This window comes from Sinohyriopsis cumingii, chromosome 16 (genome assembly GCF_028554795.1).
Source record: "Sinohyriopsis cumingii isolate HCF-2022 chromosome 16, ASM2855479v2, whole genome shotgun sequence".
In the NCBI taxonomy this organism is placed as follows: domain Eukaryota; kingdom Metazoa; phylum Mollusca; class Bivalvia; order Unionida; family Unionidae; genus Sinohyriopsis; species Sinohyriopsis cumingii.
In genome coordinates this window covers 74,656,109-74,672,824 of record NC_142976.1, presented here as the reverse complement: position 1 = coordinate 74,672,824, position 16,716 = coordinate 74,656,109, and the positions used below count along the sequence as shown (strand labels likewise).

At 32.8% G+C, this 16,716-nt stretch overlaps 1 protein-coding gene across 1 annotated transcript in view; it reads right to left on the bottom strand.

Annotated features, from left to right (window-relative positions):
- LOC149780798 (inositol 1,4,5-trisphosphate-gated calcium channel ITPR3-like) overlaps window positions 1-16,716 on the bottom strand; it is a 265,188-nt gene that overhangs the window by 226,689 nt on the left and 21,783 nt on the right. The window contains exons 2-3 of the mRNA XM_089936233.1: window positions 6,014-6,087; window positions 4,311-4,438 (exon numbers count right to left, since the gene is read on the bottom strand). Of these exons, the coding sequence (XP_089792359.1) occupies window positions 4,311-4,438; window positions 6,014-6,087 (202 nt within the window). The remainder of the gene's footprint in view (window positions 1-4,310; window positions 4,439-6,013; window positions 6,088-16,716) is intronic.

Here is a 16,716-nt window from a genome sequence, read left to right as displayed (position 1 = left end):
GGATTATTTTTGGATTTGTTTCTAACACCGAATTTATTTATATCTTGCAGAATTTTTCCAGGGAAATAAATTATTTGTTAAATTTTCAACGCTTGTTGTTTTCACCCTTTCTTTTGTTACTGTTTGTTCGAGCATAACCACGTAACATAAGAATTAGGTTGCTCGTCCCGGATATTTGGATTTTGGCTAAAATATTTCAGAAACATTGTTTTTTGAAATTTGAATTTTCCTAGGTTTTGTAAAATAAGCATTTTGGTGAAATCGGCAAGCTTTTATAAAATGTCATTAAGAGTGGAAACCTTTCTTTCAAGTCCTACTCAGGACCAATTAGACCTTTTCAAAAAAGATGAATTAATTCAACTGGCCAGAAAATATGATATTTCTGAGGTAAAGGATTAAGCAAGACAAAATAATATTGTGGTCCAGTACTTGGTAGAAAAGAATGTTTTGGATAAAAGTGCTTTGGTTTCGATCTGTAAATCTATATCAGATTTTGATATAAAAGTAAAGAAATTAGAATTAAAATACAAGATTGAATTGGAGCTGTGGAGGCTGGAACTTTGGAAAGATAAAGAAGAAAATAAATGCTAATGCAGTTGCAATTGGAAAAAGAAAAAGACCAAATGAAATTGGAAAAAGAGAAAGAGCAAATGCATTTACAATCAGAAGAAAGAGAGAAAGAAAAACAAATGCAGTTACAAAAAGAAAAAATACAGTTTCAGAAAGAGCAAATGCATTTGCAATTGGAGAAGGAGAAATAACAACTACAAACGGAAGAAATAGAGAAAAAGTGAGAGAGGTGCAAATGCAAAGAGAGAAGGAAGAGAGTGAATATCTGTGTCGAATAAAATAAATGGAGATAGCAAGTATAAAGCAAATTCCCACTTCAAATACAAATTTAAAATTCGATGTTGCAAAGAATATTAGGTTAGTGTCCCCCTTCAGAGAAAGAGAAGTAGACAAATATTTTACTTGTTTTGAAAAAGTTGCTGAAAATTGGAAATGGTTAAGGGAGCATTGGACTTATTACAATGTGGACTCGCTGGTAAGGCTAGTGATATTTACAATTCACTGTCAGTTCAACAAAGTGGTGACTATGATACGGTTAAAAAATGTATCATAAAGGGTTATGAGTTAGTCACTGAAGCTTATCGGCACAAATTCAGAAACTATAAGAAAGAAGCTGGACAAACTCATGTCGAATTTGCTAGTGAACAAGAGCAGTGTTTTTATAGATGGTGTTTATCCAAGAAAGTTGAACAAGATTATGAAAAAATCAGACAACTTGTATTACTTGAAGAGTTTAAGAACTGTGTCCATAGTGACATTAAAACTTATCTTGACGAACATCAGACCGAAACTTTGGAACATACTGCTAGTGCTGCTGATAAGTAGCATGTAACTCATAAATTTCTTCTTGTAAATAAGACTTCTACTCAACAGCCTTCTGGCCGAAAAGTATTTCAGCCTTTTACAAGCCCTTCTAAATCTCAAACTGTCACAACTTTTAAAAATCAAGCTTCAGATAAGCTTGACACAGGATGCTTGTCTCTTCCTACGTGTACCTATTGTAAAAAGAATGGGCACGTTATTTCTGATTGCTATAAATCGATAAACATCCATCAGAGTCAAGACAGACCTATGACAAATGCTCTTATTTCTAAGAGGTCATGGTCATGTATTGAAAGCATTACAGTTGTGGGGTCTAATAAACCCCAGCCTAATTTTATTATGGATAATTATTAACCATTCATATCGAATGGCTCTATATCACTCTTGGGTGATTCGGCCAATCCTATCCCTATGAACAATTTAAGGGACACAAGAGCTTCACAGAGTCTTTTATTGTCAGGTACTTGGCCTTTTTCTGAGACGTTTTCTTCTAATGAGAGTGTTCTTATTCAGGGAGTAGACTGCGGCTTTGTTAATGTTCTTCTCCATTGTGTAAATATGTCATCAGACTTAATCTCAGGACCCGTGACAGTCGGCACAGTTTATGTTTTACCCGCTGAGGGCATTCTTTTGTTACTAGGCAACGACCTAGCTGGAGACAATGTTGTGGTTAATCCATTTGTAACTAACAAGCTTTGATTGGATCAGAAAGTCGATACAATTGAAAACGAATTCCCAATTATCAGCTTGTACAGTTTCCAGAGCTATGGCAAAGAAAGCTCTTGAGAATGATGTAGACAAGGAAAGTATTTCTTTAGCTGACACATATATTGCTCAGGCTTTTGATGAGGTCACTATAACTCCTTGTTTGGATCAATCAGAAGGTATTGATCACAGTGATCCTCTTTTAACGACTGATTCCCCTTATTCTAATCAGGGTGATAAACGACAATCACTTGTCGTCCAACAGAAAAAAGATGACGAGATCTTCTGTTTGCTTCAAGGGGCCATTAGCGAAACTGAAGCCACTGAAGTACCCGTCTGTTATTTCATTAAAAATCGAATTATGAGAAAATGGAGACCTCTTGAGGTACCTGCTGGTGATGCGTGGTCAGTGAACTATGAAAGTGTAGTTCCAAAATATTACAGACAGGAAATGCTTAGTCTGGCCCATGAAACTCCTTTGGATGGTCATTTATGTATTAATAAAGATCTTGACTCACTTCTATTGGCCAAAACCCAAAAGTAATGTTGGCAAAAACTATTGATCTTGTCATTATTGTCAAATGGTGTTGGTCCCTTACCTGAGACCAAGTCACGTAACCAATACCTTTTGACCATTATGTGTGCGTCAACAAGGGGTTTCTAGAGGCTGTTCCTTTGAGGGATATTAAAACTTTAATAAAGTATTTGACTCAATTTGGCATTCCCAAATCTGTCCAATAGGGTCAAGGGTAAAATTTTAGGTCTGAAACTCTCCAGCCAATTAAGCTTGAATTTGGCAGTCAGCAGCTCAAGTTAAAAGTTACGGTTTGACAGAACTGCAATGGAGAGAACTTTTGAGTCTGGTAATAGTGGGGATCTGTCTCTCTTGCTCATTCTTCAAAATTTTTTCAAATTAGATATTACGGCCCTTACAAAGTTAAGAAATAAATGAATGAGTAAAATCATAGTATTAATGCTCCTGGGATCTAAATAAATTATAGGACAACCAGTATATTAAAAGAGATAGCCAGGTTAAACATGCAATTCATTTAGTCGTATCTGTCCCACTCAGTGAAGATTTAAGTGAAGGAATATCATCGGATTCTACTGATATTGGAGTGACAAATCTTGGGAATTCAGAAAATATAGATATTCTGGACCAGAAACTTTCACATTTGCAAGAGCAAGGAAGAAATGAACTTATTTGAATATGAGCACTTACTTCCAGATGTTCCTACAAGAACGAACAAAATTTTCTATTACATTGAAATTGTAAATTCCAAACCTGTGAAACAACGCCCGTACAGTATGAACTCTCTCGAACAGGAATACTTGAAAAAAGAAATTCAGCATTTGTTGGAGAATGATTTTATAGAGCCCAGTAAAAGTGACTGGAGTTCACCATGCATACTTGTTCCAAAACCAGATAAAACTTTCCGCATGTGCACTGATTATAGGAAGATGAATAGTGTGACAAAAACAGATTCATTTCCATTACCAAGAACCGATGACTGTATTGATAAGATTTGAAATGCCAAGTATGTCACCAAATTTGACCTTCAGAAAGAATTTTGGCAAATTCTACTTACGGAAAGAGCAAAGGAAATTTCGGCATTCGTGACTCCAGATGGACTTTATGAATATAAAGTGATGCCGTTTGGGATGAAAGGATCGCCAAGTACTTTTCAACGTCTCATGAATATGATATTGACATGTTATGTATATTTGATTTAATTTATATTTGATTTAATTTAATTTGATTATTATTTGATAAATAACACATAATTGTAGACCTTACAACACCACAAAGGTCTACAATTATGTGTTATTTATCTTGGATTCTTCGTCGGGAATCGAACTTGGATTTTTTAGAACATTTTATTAATAGGACTTCTAAAATCTAATTCGTAGATTATTCTTGGATTATTTTTGGATTTATTTCTTTAAACCATATGTTCTTTATTTATTTTTACAGTATTTTATCAGGGAAATAAATAATTTTTTAAATTTGTCAATTCTTGTTGTTTTCACTCTTTCTTGTGCTACTGTTTATTCGAGCCTAAACACGTAACATAAAACCGTGACGTACGTTTTTGACCTTGCATACATTCATTTGTTGTTCTTTTATGACTAGATTTTACCCTGTTTAGTCATACACGTTTTGTCACTTGATTAGCATAAATGGAATTAAATTGATTAAATTGACAACATACCCGTGCCTGCTGGAGAAGTCCTTTCTCCTCCGCGACCTCTCCGGATGCATTGTTCACCTGAGACAGCCATTTTCTGTGCTTCTTGTTCAACTTGTATCTATTCTGGATGCATACTCTGAACACTATAGCTGAAAAATGTGTTGTTCAATATTTTTAATGATGGTATATTTCTCTACAGGACTTAAGACAAATACAGATTTGTTTCCCAAAATTAGAGCTCTGGTACCTTTCTGAAAAAGTTGCCAAAATGGCCATATTTCGTTTTTCTATAGTGCAAATCAGAGCTATTTTTATTTTATTTTTCATTTCATTTATTCCGCACCTAATGACAACAAGTAAGTTTAATTCTGTGTCAAATGAAAGTTTCACAACTGCATTTAAAAAACAATAATGAAAGAATTGTAGCAACCTTAAGTCGACATTAAAAAAAGACTGTTGTAAAGGACAAAATAATTAAAAAATTAATCTTTTCAAAAAAAGATCAAAGGATCAGTCACTTTGCCTAAAATTTTGAATTTGCTGTCTTTATTAAATTGCACACGGTCTCAAAGCATGAAAACATGTCTCTATCATTGGTTATAAATTTCTGTGGAAAAATACAATGTAAAGACTTTCATTTAGGTACATTGCATTTGAATACAAACGGTCAGCAGATGCTGTTGTTTTATTGATTTGAAGTAACAGAACAGATATTTTAATAGTTTTTCATTTTTTTATATACATATTTTGTAGTTATTGATCAGTAGCTTATCAACTGCGGTTTCCTTTTCTACATCCGAGTATATAGGTCCCGAAGCATTCTACATAAATTTAACTGACGTGCTGAATCTCTAAATATATCAGCCATAGAATTGATAAAGATTTTCATGTGAAAATAATCAGATATTTACTCCAAACGTATTCTTATTGAATTTAGACAAGTAAAAGCTTGTACTCTTTGTGGAAGCATTATACCGGAAACTGTGTTGCCAGAGCTGGATGTTTCGTGCAAACATCTTTAATAGCTTAGAAGATTCCATCTTGAATTAAGTTTCCAGTACTTTCATGAAAATGCAACCTCTGGTTCCAGATTGCACGTAAAACAGAAATTTAATCACATGCATTGTAGCTTGAGTATTTGATTTATCAATATTTTTAAATTATGTTTTACATATCCTTTATGTTTAAGCTCACAGAATACTGAATTTTATTATCAGTTTGAAAACGTTTATATCTAATGTAGCATACATAGCAAAAATAATCTTTTAAGTTGCATTTTAAGTTTCTTCTGGGGGTGACATGACAAGATTCAGCATCAGAATTAATATTCTTTTAACCAGTGTACTTTTCTGGCATTCTATCATCCCACAAGTTCACACTGTGCAAGCAAGTAAATGTACCATCATTATATCAAATTACGATGGCGTTCTATCTAAACAAATGTTTCGAGAAAAATTCAAACATTTCATCTTTTTCTTCTTCGTCGTTGTTATCATGGCAGTCACTTTTGCGTCATAGTTATCTAATTGGTGGACATTGTACCTAGAAAAGAGAAGGTCTTTTTTTGTTCTTAATAACCGCTTTAAACAGTGTTGATATACTGTATAGTATTTTCTCGTTACCGGTATATTGTAATAAAATGGGAAGCTTATATAACCAATCGCTCAGCTATAACTTTGTATGGTCATTCCAGCTGAGGAAATTGGTACTATATCATCACATACCGTGAGCATCGGGAATCTTGGTCGGTTTATCTCTTTCTTGGTTCTGATAGATATAGACGCTGCTGTGCACCGAACTGAAAGAGAACACCAAAATAGCTTTATATATGTGTGGCAAACCTCACAGCATTATTTAACTGCATCACATCATCTAGAGAGAGGTGGGGGGAGAGAGAACTGCATTTTCTCACAATCTGCCTTATATACGTGCATATATACATCGCCACTCTACGAAAAGTACTCTGGATTATTTCTCACCTACAGTACACGATGAGCCAATTACTTTTAACTTCATGCCTATTTAAAATGCAAATTGAAAGTATTACTTCCATCTACGAGAATGAAGCTATTTGTGCTTAAAATACAGATTTGTACTTGCTAATTTTTGTTTATATCAAGCTGCTAACTGAATTCTGTCGATGCAGATGTCTTCCAAAATAAAAAGTAAAACATTGAAGTGTACGAACCGTCTGGCACCAATAACTGGTTCAAGATTTTGTATTATAAATCTAAAGCTGGAGAGTCACTGGATTTAGGGTTGTACCTGTGGATGATTCCTCAAACTGTAGATATTTCAGAAACTTGCAGATTGTATGCGGAATTGGTAATTTTTCTGACATCCCCATCAATTGTGATACCTGTGTTGTTTTCAAAACAAACAGCTGAATTTAAGTGGGATTCCTAAAATGTTGCGGTCTGAATCGGAGACTGACCCCTACGCCCGAAAACTTTTTTCTCTCTTTTTTTACCAGCACTACGGCCACGTTTGATACAAACTGGATATGCATATTTAGCAGAAGTGGGATGGAAAAAAATGTTATAGAACTAAACAACTTTTTCACACAAGGTCGATCAATCAGTCACAATATCTTTCATGCCGATCCAACCCCAAAGCTGACCCATTTGTTTATAGAGTGGACGCAGATCATACCCAAAACGGACCAGTTTGTTTACACAGTGGACACAGATCTCTCAATCAAATAATGTGTGGGCTTATAACAGTTAATGGCATTTACTTCTGTAAATTAATATAAATTACTAGTTCAGTAGAACCCGATCAGTTATTTCCGTGCAAATTCTCAATATTGGCAGTTTGTTCGTATCTGATGAATGAAAATACACAACATCGACGATCAACCGTCAAGGTTTACCAGGCAATTATGTGCTTATTGGCAGTTTATAAACCGTCCAATAATAAATCGAAATCCTTGGTTTTTTTAAATAATATTTGGACCATATGAACGCAAACAGAGAGTAGACAAGTTACTACAGTGGTCATTCTGACAACAGTCTGATTTATTCCTTATTCTGAATTTTAAAATTCATTTGCAACAAAGTATTTTGTTTTCTTCTAGACAGAAATCAAAATCTATTCTCAGTGTTAGCTTATCTTTCAACATTTATTATTTTCATATTTTTAATTTAGGATTTGTATTTATATTAAAGCTACCAAAGTTACAACTCTCAACCCGAAAACATGTCAATATAATTTTAAAGACTGGCCGAAATTTGTGAGTTATATAATACTGACTTGCTTGTTTCTTTGTTTACTCCGAATGTCATGTTTAAGCTTTATCGTGAAGATGTAAACAAGTTGACTTTTGTGTTCTCTCTCTCTCTCTCTCTCTCTCTCTCTCCGTGCTCTGACAACAAACAAATAATACCTAACAAGAACATCAAGTAGAATTGGAGCCACTGTCGCCTTTAACATATTTAAAATATACCAGTATTAACAGAGTTCTAGTAGAATGCCTTTCGGGTTGTATATTAATTAGTTTCCATTGCAAGAGTTTATATATATATATATATATATATATATATATATATATATATATATATATATATATATATATATATATATATATATATATTAAAACGTTTTGCGATGGCTATCTTTCATAGTCTATGATTTTCATTATATCAACATTGTGGCAGGTTGAAAGTCAAATTATATGCCCGTCCCGATCAATAAAAAAGTAATACATGACATAGGATTTATAAATATTTAAAAAATAATACGTTATTATTTGGCTTCAGTTTAAGTTATGAATTATTTATTAATCGACTCTTTTTGTTGTGCAGTCGTACATAACAATGTTTTGACTGGTGATTTCGGAATTTCTTGGCATCAATCCCAAAACTATAATAAAGTAAAGGCTAAGGTCGACAGTCAGTGAGGAAAGTCATAAACATTAATTTCCTTGCGGAAAAGATACGTATATTTCTCATTCAAAGTTACGCGTGCAAATATATAACTAAGTTTTATATTTAACAATAAAATCGATTGAGACTTTTTTATATAAAAAGTTTGATTAACATAATGAGAGATCATTCACACATGTAATATATATATATATATATATATATATATATATATATATATATATATATATATATATATATATATATATATGGCTTGCTACACTATTTCAGCTTAAGGCAACAATTTTATATAGTTAAGTTACATACAGGTATTTTTTGCTAGGTTGTAATGAAAGGAAAGAAGCTAAGATAATTCACTGAGAGAAAATTGAGAATAACACAAAAAGATAGTGTTTACATTAATATTTTAAAGAGAGCTTATTAATATGTATGGAAAATAATTGCATTTATACAAACCAAATATGTAAGTATGTATTGATCGACATACTTTTTCACAAAAACACATAGACACACACACACACATGCATACACACACATGTATACACCAATCCATCCATTTGTCCATGTATGCATCCATGCATGTACGCATCCATCCATCCATCCACCCATGCGTACGCACGTACGTACGTATATGAATGCATACACACACACACACACACACACACACACACACACACATACATACATACATACATACATACATACATACATACATACATACATATACGAATACTCACACATAAGTTTCCAATAGCATTGTTTATGACTATTAACTGTTTTGTACGATGACCATCTAACTCTTCCAATTTACGGTTCAATAAGTGCTTTATTTTTCTTCATTAAAATTAAATGTACTAATGTTCTTATTCTGAGATATACTTGGCCTGTCCCTGCAGTCCTAAATATATTCTTTTACATATATAATTATCAGTGTAATTGTATCATCATCCTTAGTTTTGCCTTTAATTCCAAAGATAATATCTGTGTTTTTGAATTCCAATGTATTGGTATGACTACATTTACTTTGTTCTCATTGTAAAATATAATTGATAAAAGTCCTAGTTATGCAACAATACCAAAAGATATTAAGAAATTGCCTCTGCATGTATTATACAAAAAGGGCACAGCTCGTTTGGGATAATTGAACTTGTTTTGTGAAGCGCATTCTTAAGCAAAATTCTTTGTAATATTTTCAGCTGCAACCGCTTGGACATTCTGAAGTTCAACATGGTAACATGAAACATTTCTGCCATTCGTCTTCTTCTAAAGTGCCAAATTAACAATTCCATTTTAGAGATAGCTAAAGTCTTAATCACTGTTATATTTCCAGAGTTAAAAACCCTTTATTCCACTGAATTAGCAGGATCTTCATTTCAAGGATTTAATTGGATATTAAAGAGCTGTAATTTTTGTTTCCAAGTTAGTTGAAATGTTGATACCTAAGACAGCAAACTAAATACAACCGCAGTTAGGTTTATATTCTTGACAACATTTTTATATTCTGGACAATATGTCATGTTGCTGCCGTTTCTGCTTTCTGTTTAAAGCACCTTTTTCTTTAAACATTTGTAATATACACAGAAAATCTGGAATATTGATATAATTAAGAAAACAGACATGAACGATTCCTCTGAACCATCAAGTGTAAGTCAGGTATCGTCAACATGCTAAGAGAAACAGGTTATGTTACCTATCTTAAATCCCCTAATGTTATAACTTTTTTCTTATCGTCTGTGCTAAATCCCCCTGCACACAAGATAAAAATATACGAGGAGAGTCGATCTCACTTTCTTCATCCTCTTTCTACACAAAATAAAACTGGATACTTGACCATTAATAATTACAAACAATTTGAAGTTTCCATTTAAACAAATTGTATCTAATTTATCATCATTTCAACTTTTTTTAAATGCATAAAATTATCAATAAATGTCTTGCAACTGAGTCAAATGCTTCTTCAAAAGCAATCAATAGAAGCAGTTCAAGAATATAGTGCTTTTTGCAGTCAGACATTGAATCATACACGTTTATAACGTTCTCTCCAATAAATCGTCCTTTTCGAACCTCGATATAATCCGGCTCATTTCAAAAGGTAATACGCTGTTCATACCCTTTAAGTACATCTGCATATTCGTGTTCTGTTCATAGTGTGAATTATTCAATATGATATATGCAAATGAAATTATACCCGTAAATTCTAATCAGCATGTTAGTTACTGATTTTGTTTTCTGTATGCATGCAGACGAATGAATTGAATGTCATAATGTTTTTACGTTTCTAGTTTGTGAACTACAGCCGCAGGAACAATTCACCGCTCCACCTGGAATAAGATATCCTGATAATAAGCTATTACTGTCGAAAAGGGCACATTTGGTGATGCATAATTGAAACGGCAACGTTTGAAGAAAAAAATATTATCTGACTGAATATGGAGATTAAGTGGCCATTTGTGCCTGTGTTCCTAAAGCGTCTTTGTAAATAGTGTTGGCTTGACACAAATAATTTCTCCCTCATTTGGGCAATCAGCCTGTGTCGTATATACACTACAATGTTTAGCTATTCCTTTTCCAAAGGTAAAAAAGACAAAATATCGGTAAAAGAGGAGGAAAATAAAATCAAGGCACAGTGTATATATCTATATCTATATATACTTGTTTCTTAGTCTTGATAGTATCGGTAACACTATATATATATATATATATATATATATATATATATATATATATATATATATATATATATATATATATATATATATATATATATGTATGTATATATATATATATATATATATATATATATATATATATATATATATATATATATATATATATATATATATATATATATATATATATATATATATATATATATATATAGTTTTTATGGAATAATCTTCACACTAAATAACACTATAGAGTTATTGCAGGATATTATTCACACTCGCTATACGAAATCCCGTTGTTGATGTTAATAGTATTCATGTCAGTTCTCTACAGTAACGTCGTTGATGTTAATAGTATTCATGTCAGTTCTCTACAGTAACGTCGTTGATGTTAACAGTATTCATGTCAGTTCTCTACAATAACGTCGTTGATGTTAATAGTATTCATGTCAGTTCTCTACAGTAACGTCGTTGATGTTAATAGTATTCATGTCAGTTCTCTACAACACGTTGCGTAAAGTGCCTGGTCCAAGTACACATCACAGTGGTCAGTCTGGGCTGATCCGATGGTAGGATTCGAACAAGCACCAATTTGATCAATGTCACGAGTCCAGCACTCTAACCACTGAGCCACCGCGGTTCCTGTCTCTAGTAGTCGCCCCTTACGACACGTGGGAGAGTGCATTGAGCCTATTCGTTTATCTCCATGCCCATAAGGAGTATCTTCAAAAAGCTTCGTATATGTGGTCAGTCTCACGCATATTCAAGAAGTCGTTGCATTCACCGTCGACAGTAAATTCGATTAGTCTGATTAAATTTTACTTTGGCACTAAAGTGGTTGATAATAGGAAACATTATAACAATAGATCGTCACAGAACCAAAACGCGCTGCAATAATTATATAATGGTCGACCCACACAACAATTATTAATTGATCGTATACAAGATATGCTCATTTCTGGCCTGCATACAAAATGTGTATTTTTTTTTATTTTTTATTTATTTTTTATTTTTTATTTTTATTATTTTATTTTTTTTTTTTTTGCTTTAAAATTTTTGACAACATTTTGGGACTTGTTCTTATTAAATCTGTATACAATAATTAAGTCCCTAAGGAATCGTAAGCCCCAGTGCGACTGTAAGTAACATATGCATACTAAAAATCAATCTTCAGTGTTAGTTTTGTAGTGGCATGTGGTAGTTCAACAGCTTCTCAAAATAGATGATTAATTAAATCAGCCATACCATATTAAGATTGTACCGAATCAGAATGGATGTGGTATGTATGTATTTATGTATGTATGTATGTATGTATGTATGTATGTATGTATGTAAATGAAAATTTAAACTACCATGCCAATAAGTATTTATATATCATGACTTTCTATGAATCATATTTCTATCAGTTAACAAACTAACTTTTAAATATTGCTTTCTTTTTCAAAACAAATAAAATAATCAAAAAGGACATTAAGTTCCTTTTTAACTTTAAAGACTGCGCTTTCTTTGATGGGAATTCGTAAGTCTACATGATAATGTTTCTTAAAAAGGAGACATTATATTAGGACATAATTACTCTTTTTAAATTTACATGCAGCTGCATTAGTGCTAAGAAATTTAAAAGTTACTTGTTGTTATTGTCGCCAAATTTCACTGCATTTCTAAAAGACACTTTTAGGTTTTTCTCCAGTACGTGTTTTGTTTTTATTTCTGTTTTTTTTTTCATATTAAAAAATTAAATCATATCAGTTTACAAAAATCTGTACTAGTCTTATCAGTTTATAACAATGTTTCAAAATGAAACAATTGTATCGCGATACAACATGAATTATCGGGAAACAACTCATGGCGTATTGTTGCAGCTCTAATGTTATATCATCAAGGTGAGTTAGATAATTATTCTGGTGATCTTGCATCTGATTGGCTGCGTTTGTTATCACTCTGGAGGCCATGTTTCTAATCCGATTTTTTTAAAGATTGGTAAACACGTTGATATCAAAACTATCCCAAAAGAACTCTGCAATATGTAAGATCCGCTTATATTAATGAGATACACCTGATTGGCTGGGTTAGTTCACCCACTTGTACATGTCACTGTACTATACTAATACAATGATAAGCCTTTTGCGTGTATATGTATATTTGTGTGTGTCTGTGTACGCTTGTACATATGTCTCCTTGTATTCCACCGTATATTAAAATATTTAGTATGGTTCAAGCTCTACAGAATAGTGTATAGACGTTTCCTTTCATAAATAAAGTATGAGTAATTAAATTAAATACTTAGCAATTAATGTAAGGGATCTTCGTAGTTTTAATTTAAAAGAAGATTTATTTTCCACAAGATCAAATAAAATAATATTAATCGTATGTTTAGAAAAAACTTCGTATTGTTGAAATAGTGAAAATGTGTATAGGCAGATTATGATATAAATGTGCTTTAGACATAACTATGGTTACGGTACTGGTGTTACTTTTCTGTTAAAAAATAGTTTTAATTTTTAAAGTCAGAGAGAGAGACAGAGAGAGAGAGAGAGATTGGATGGGGGGGGGTATATACTTTATATTACATCCATTAAATGACGGAAATAGAACTGCACTAGTAAATTTATGTGGTCACCTTGACGGTAACCCTGATTATTTACAGATTTTCAAACAAGATATTGTAAAGTCTAATAATTCGTCTTTTTTGTTTTCATTTTTATGTGACATTAACGTTGCACAGAAGACTGTACACTTTACCTACACTATTTTACACGGTAAAATGTTATGGCTTGAGCAACAGTCCAGGACATCAAGAATGAATTGAATTTACCAGATCCATGGAGAGCAGCTAAACCAGACAGTATACTATTTACTTTTTGCAGCAGCCAAATTATATAAAAATAGAGAAGATTAGATTATTTCTTAATATCTGAGGACATGTTATTAAATTTTATAGATTCATCTATTATTTCTGGATATAAACCAGATCACACAGCTATAACTAGGACTTCGTCCTTATCTACATTTCCTAAGGGTCCTGTTACTGGAAATTCAATGCAAAACTTCTAAAGCAAAAATGAATGTATTGATTTGGTAAATAAATGGATAGCCAAGACAATGGAGGATTCATATCACCATGGTGATGGAAGTAGTTATTAGAAGTAGACTTTTTTTTAATTTGAAGGATATGGTAAGCTTATTTGTGTGATGGTGTTAAAGCAAATTTAAAAGCTGCTGAATTACAAGGGATGGGGATGTTTATCGTTTATTGGAAAATGAGTTTTAAAAAATCGTTGAAAATACATTTATTTGTCTCTTCTTAGCCTTACTAAATCCTCAAACAAATGTAAAGAATTATGGAAGCAAATTATTTGTTAAATACATGCAGAGTGGTAAAACTGAGAGGGTGACAAGAAACAATTATAGCTTCTCTTTAAGAATGCATAAATATGTTTCATCCACATTCATTTTCTCGCTATATACAAATTCCTTGGTACAAGCGACTTATGTTAAAGAAGACGGCCTAAGGCAAAAACATTTTTTAAATAAATTTAGAGGCACTCAAATATTTAAATTTCGGAAAATCAAATTAATGTAAATTCTACTTTTTCTGATAATAACTCTTTGGCCAGACACTGTTTTTACCTCTACTCTGTGAATAAATGAAACCTTACTCGATGAAAGAATTTTTGTCGCCTTTAACAGAATAGTATGTGTAGTCTGAGCGAGTTTGTAAAGCCTATTACAGAATAGTATGTGTGGTCTGAGCGAATATGTAAAGCCTGTTTCAGAATATTATGTTCCGGTAGCCTGATGGTTAAAGCGTCCGCCTTGGATACGGGAGGTCGCAGGTTCGAACCGCGGCCGTTTCATACCAAAACCTGTATATATAAAAAAATGGTACTAACAGCTGCCTCGCTTGGTGCTCAGCATTAACAGGTTAGTGTTAGTACTGGTCGGCCTGGTGTCAGGATAATGTGACAGGGTGGTATATCATGGTACATGTCTGGGGCATGATGCCCCATTGCTAGACATCACTATAAACCGTCAGACTGCAGACATCGTAGTGATATGACTGAAAAGTTGTTAAAAATCTAAATCACATACACACACTCAGAATATTATGTTTAGTTTGAGCGAATTTGTAAAGTCTATTTCATAATATTATGTGTAATCTGAGAGAGATTGTACAACCTGTTTCAGAACATTATGTGTAGTCTGAGCGAATTTGTACAGCCTGTTTCAGAATATTAGGTGTAGTCTGATAGTTTGTACAGCCCGTTTCAGAATATTATTTGTAGTCTGAGCGAGTTTGTACAACCTGTTTCAGAAAATTAGGTGTCGTCTGAGCGAGTTTGTACAACCTATTTCCGAATATTAGGTGTAGTCTGAGAGAGTTTGTACAACCTATTCCGAATGCTATGTATAATCTTAGCAAGTCTGAACATCCTATTGCTGAAAATTGTGGGCAGTTTGAAATGTATTGGTGTCTAACAAAGGTTTTCTTAATACAAAGGTTCGATTGGTTTTAGATTCTGAACACTACTCCACGTCCAAATTACAAAGTTACTGGCTTGAGAAGAAGTGCTTTTATACGTGTATTTTGAACCTGGTATCGTGAAACGTTTTTGTAATAAATTGAATTTATAGAAGTTTGCGAATAATATAATTCCTATGGGGAATATGTTTTTGTAATAAATTGAATTTATAGAAGTTTGCGAATAATATAATTCCTATGGGGAATATGTTTTAAGTTAAAGTGAGCTCATCATAGAAAATCTAATGATCCCACAAACAACAATCATATTTGATTTCGTTAAAGTTTTAAAAAGATCAGAAACAGAAACACTGAAAAGAATCTTTTTCATTCGATTTTTTCCCTTATTTCTAAGTGCCGAATCAACGAGCTTCTGCTCACAAGTCAAGCAATAAAATTGACATCTACCATTTGAGATTACGAGATAAAGCTATTGCAAACTAATGGATTTCAGGGAGACAATAATGAAATTATACTGTTTTCAGAATACTGCATTAAAAATTCATTGGATTACATCGATTTGGAGAGAATCATTCATTGAATACTGATATAAGAAATAAAATGTTAAACCGAGAATTCATTTGGCTCCTTGAAGAAGGAACTACTTGTCCATTAGCCTTGACACTGATGAGTCATGATCCACTTTCGTTTCCCTTTTCCAGTTTATGTCGACCACTGGCATAGCCGAATGAATAAATGATAAATTCTACAAGTTTGAAAAGATACGAAGAACTATTACAAATATTATCAATCAAAATGAGTAGGTTAAGTACACCCATTTTACGATAGCCTTACTTGTTGGTCTTGGGAAGTACAGCATTAAAACCATCTCCCGTGTTCGACAGATTCACGTATGACTTGTTTTACCATGAGTGACATAATGTCAGTGCATTTTCGTTCCATCAGTGCCAAGAACCAAACCGTATTATTAGCTCAAGAGGAAAGCGTATTATATTAGAATGTTCTGGTTTTAGAACATGTTAAATCCACACTGCATGAAGACAAGAGCTGTTCTACAGAGAAGTGACATTCGTGGTCGATAATAATCCAACGAGTACCATTAGTTGATGGCGAAACCGCTATTATTCGTGTTAAAAGACACTCGAGCAGCAGATGGGTGACTAATTACGTTTAACATATGCACATACTGTTTTAATTTAATTTATAATTACGGAATATCAATCGACTCACATCAATCAATAGTGGATCTAGAGGATACAATCTTCATAATGATTATCTGAAATATAAGAGATTTCACAACACATTCAACAAATCTCCTGTCTCGTGATTTAAAACATAATTTACACGACCTTCACAATAAATAGATTTTATTTCACTAATGGAATCATTTTAAA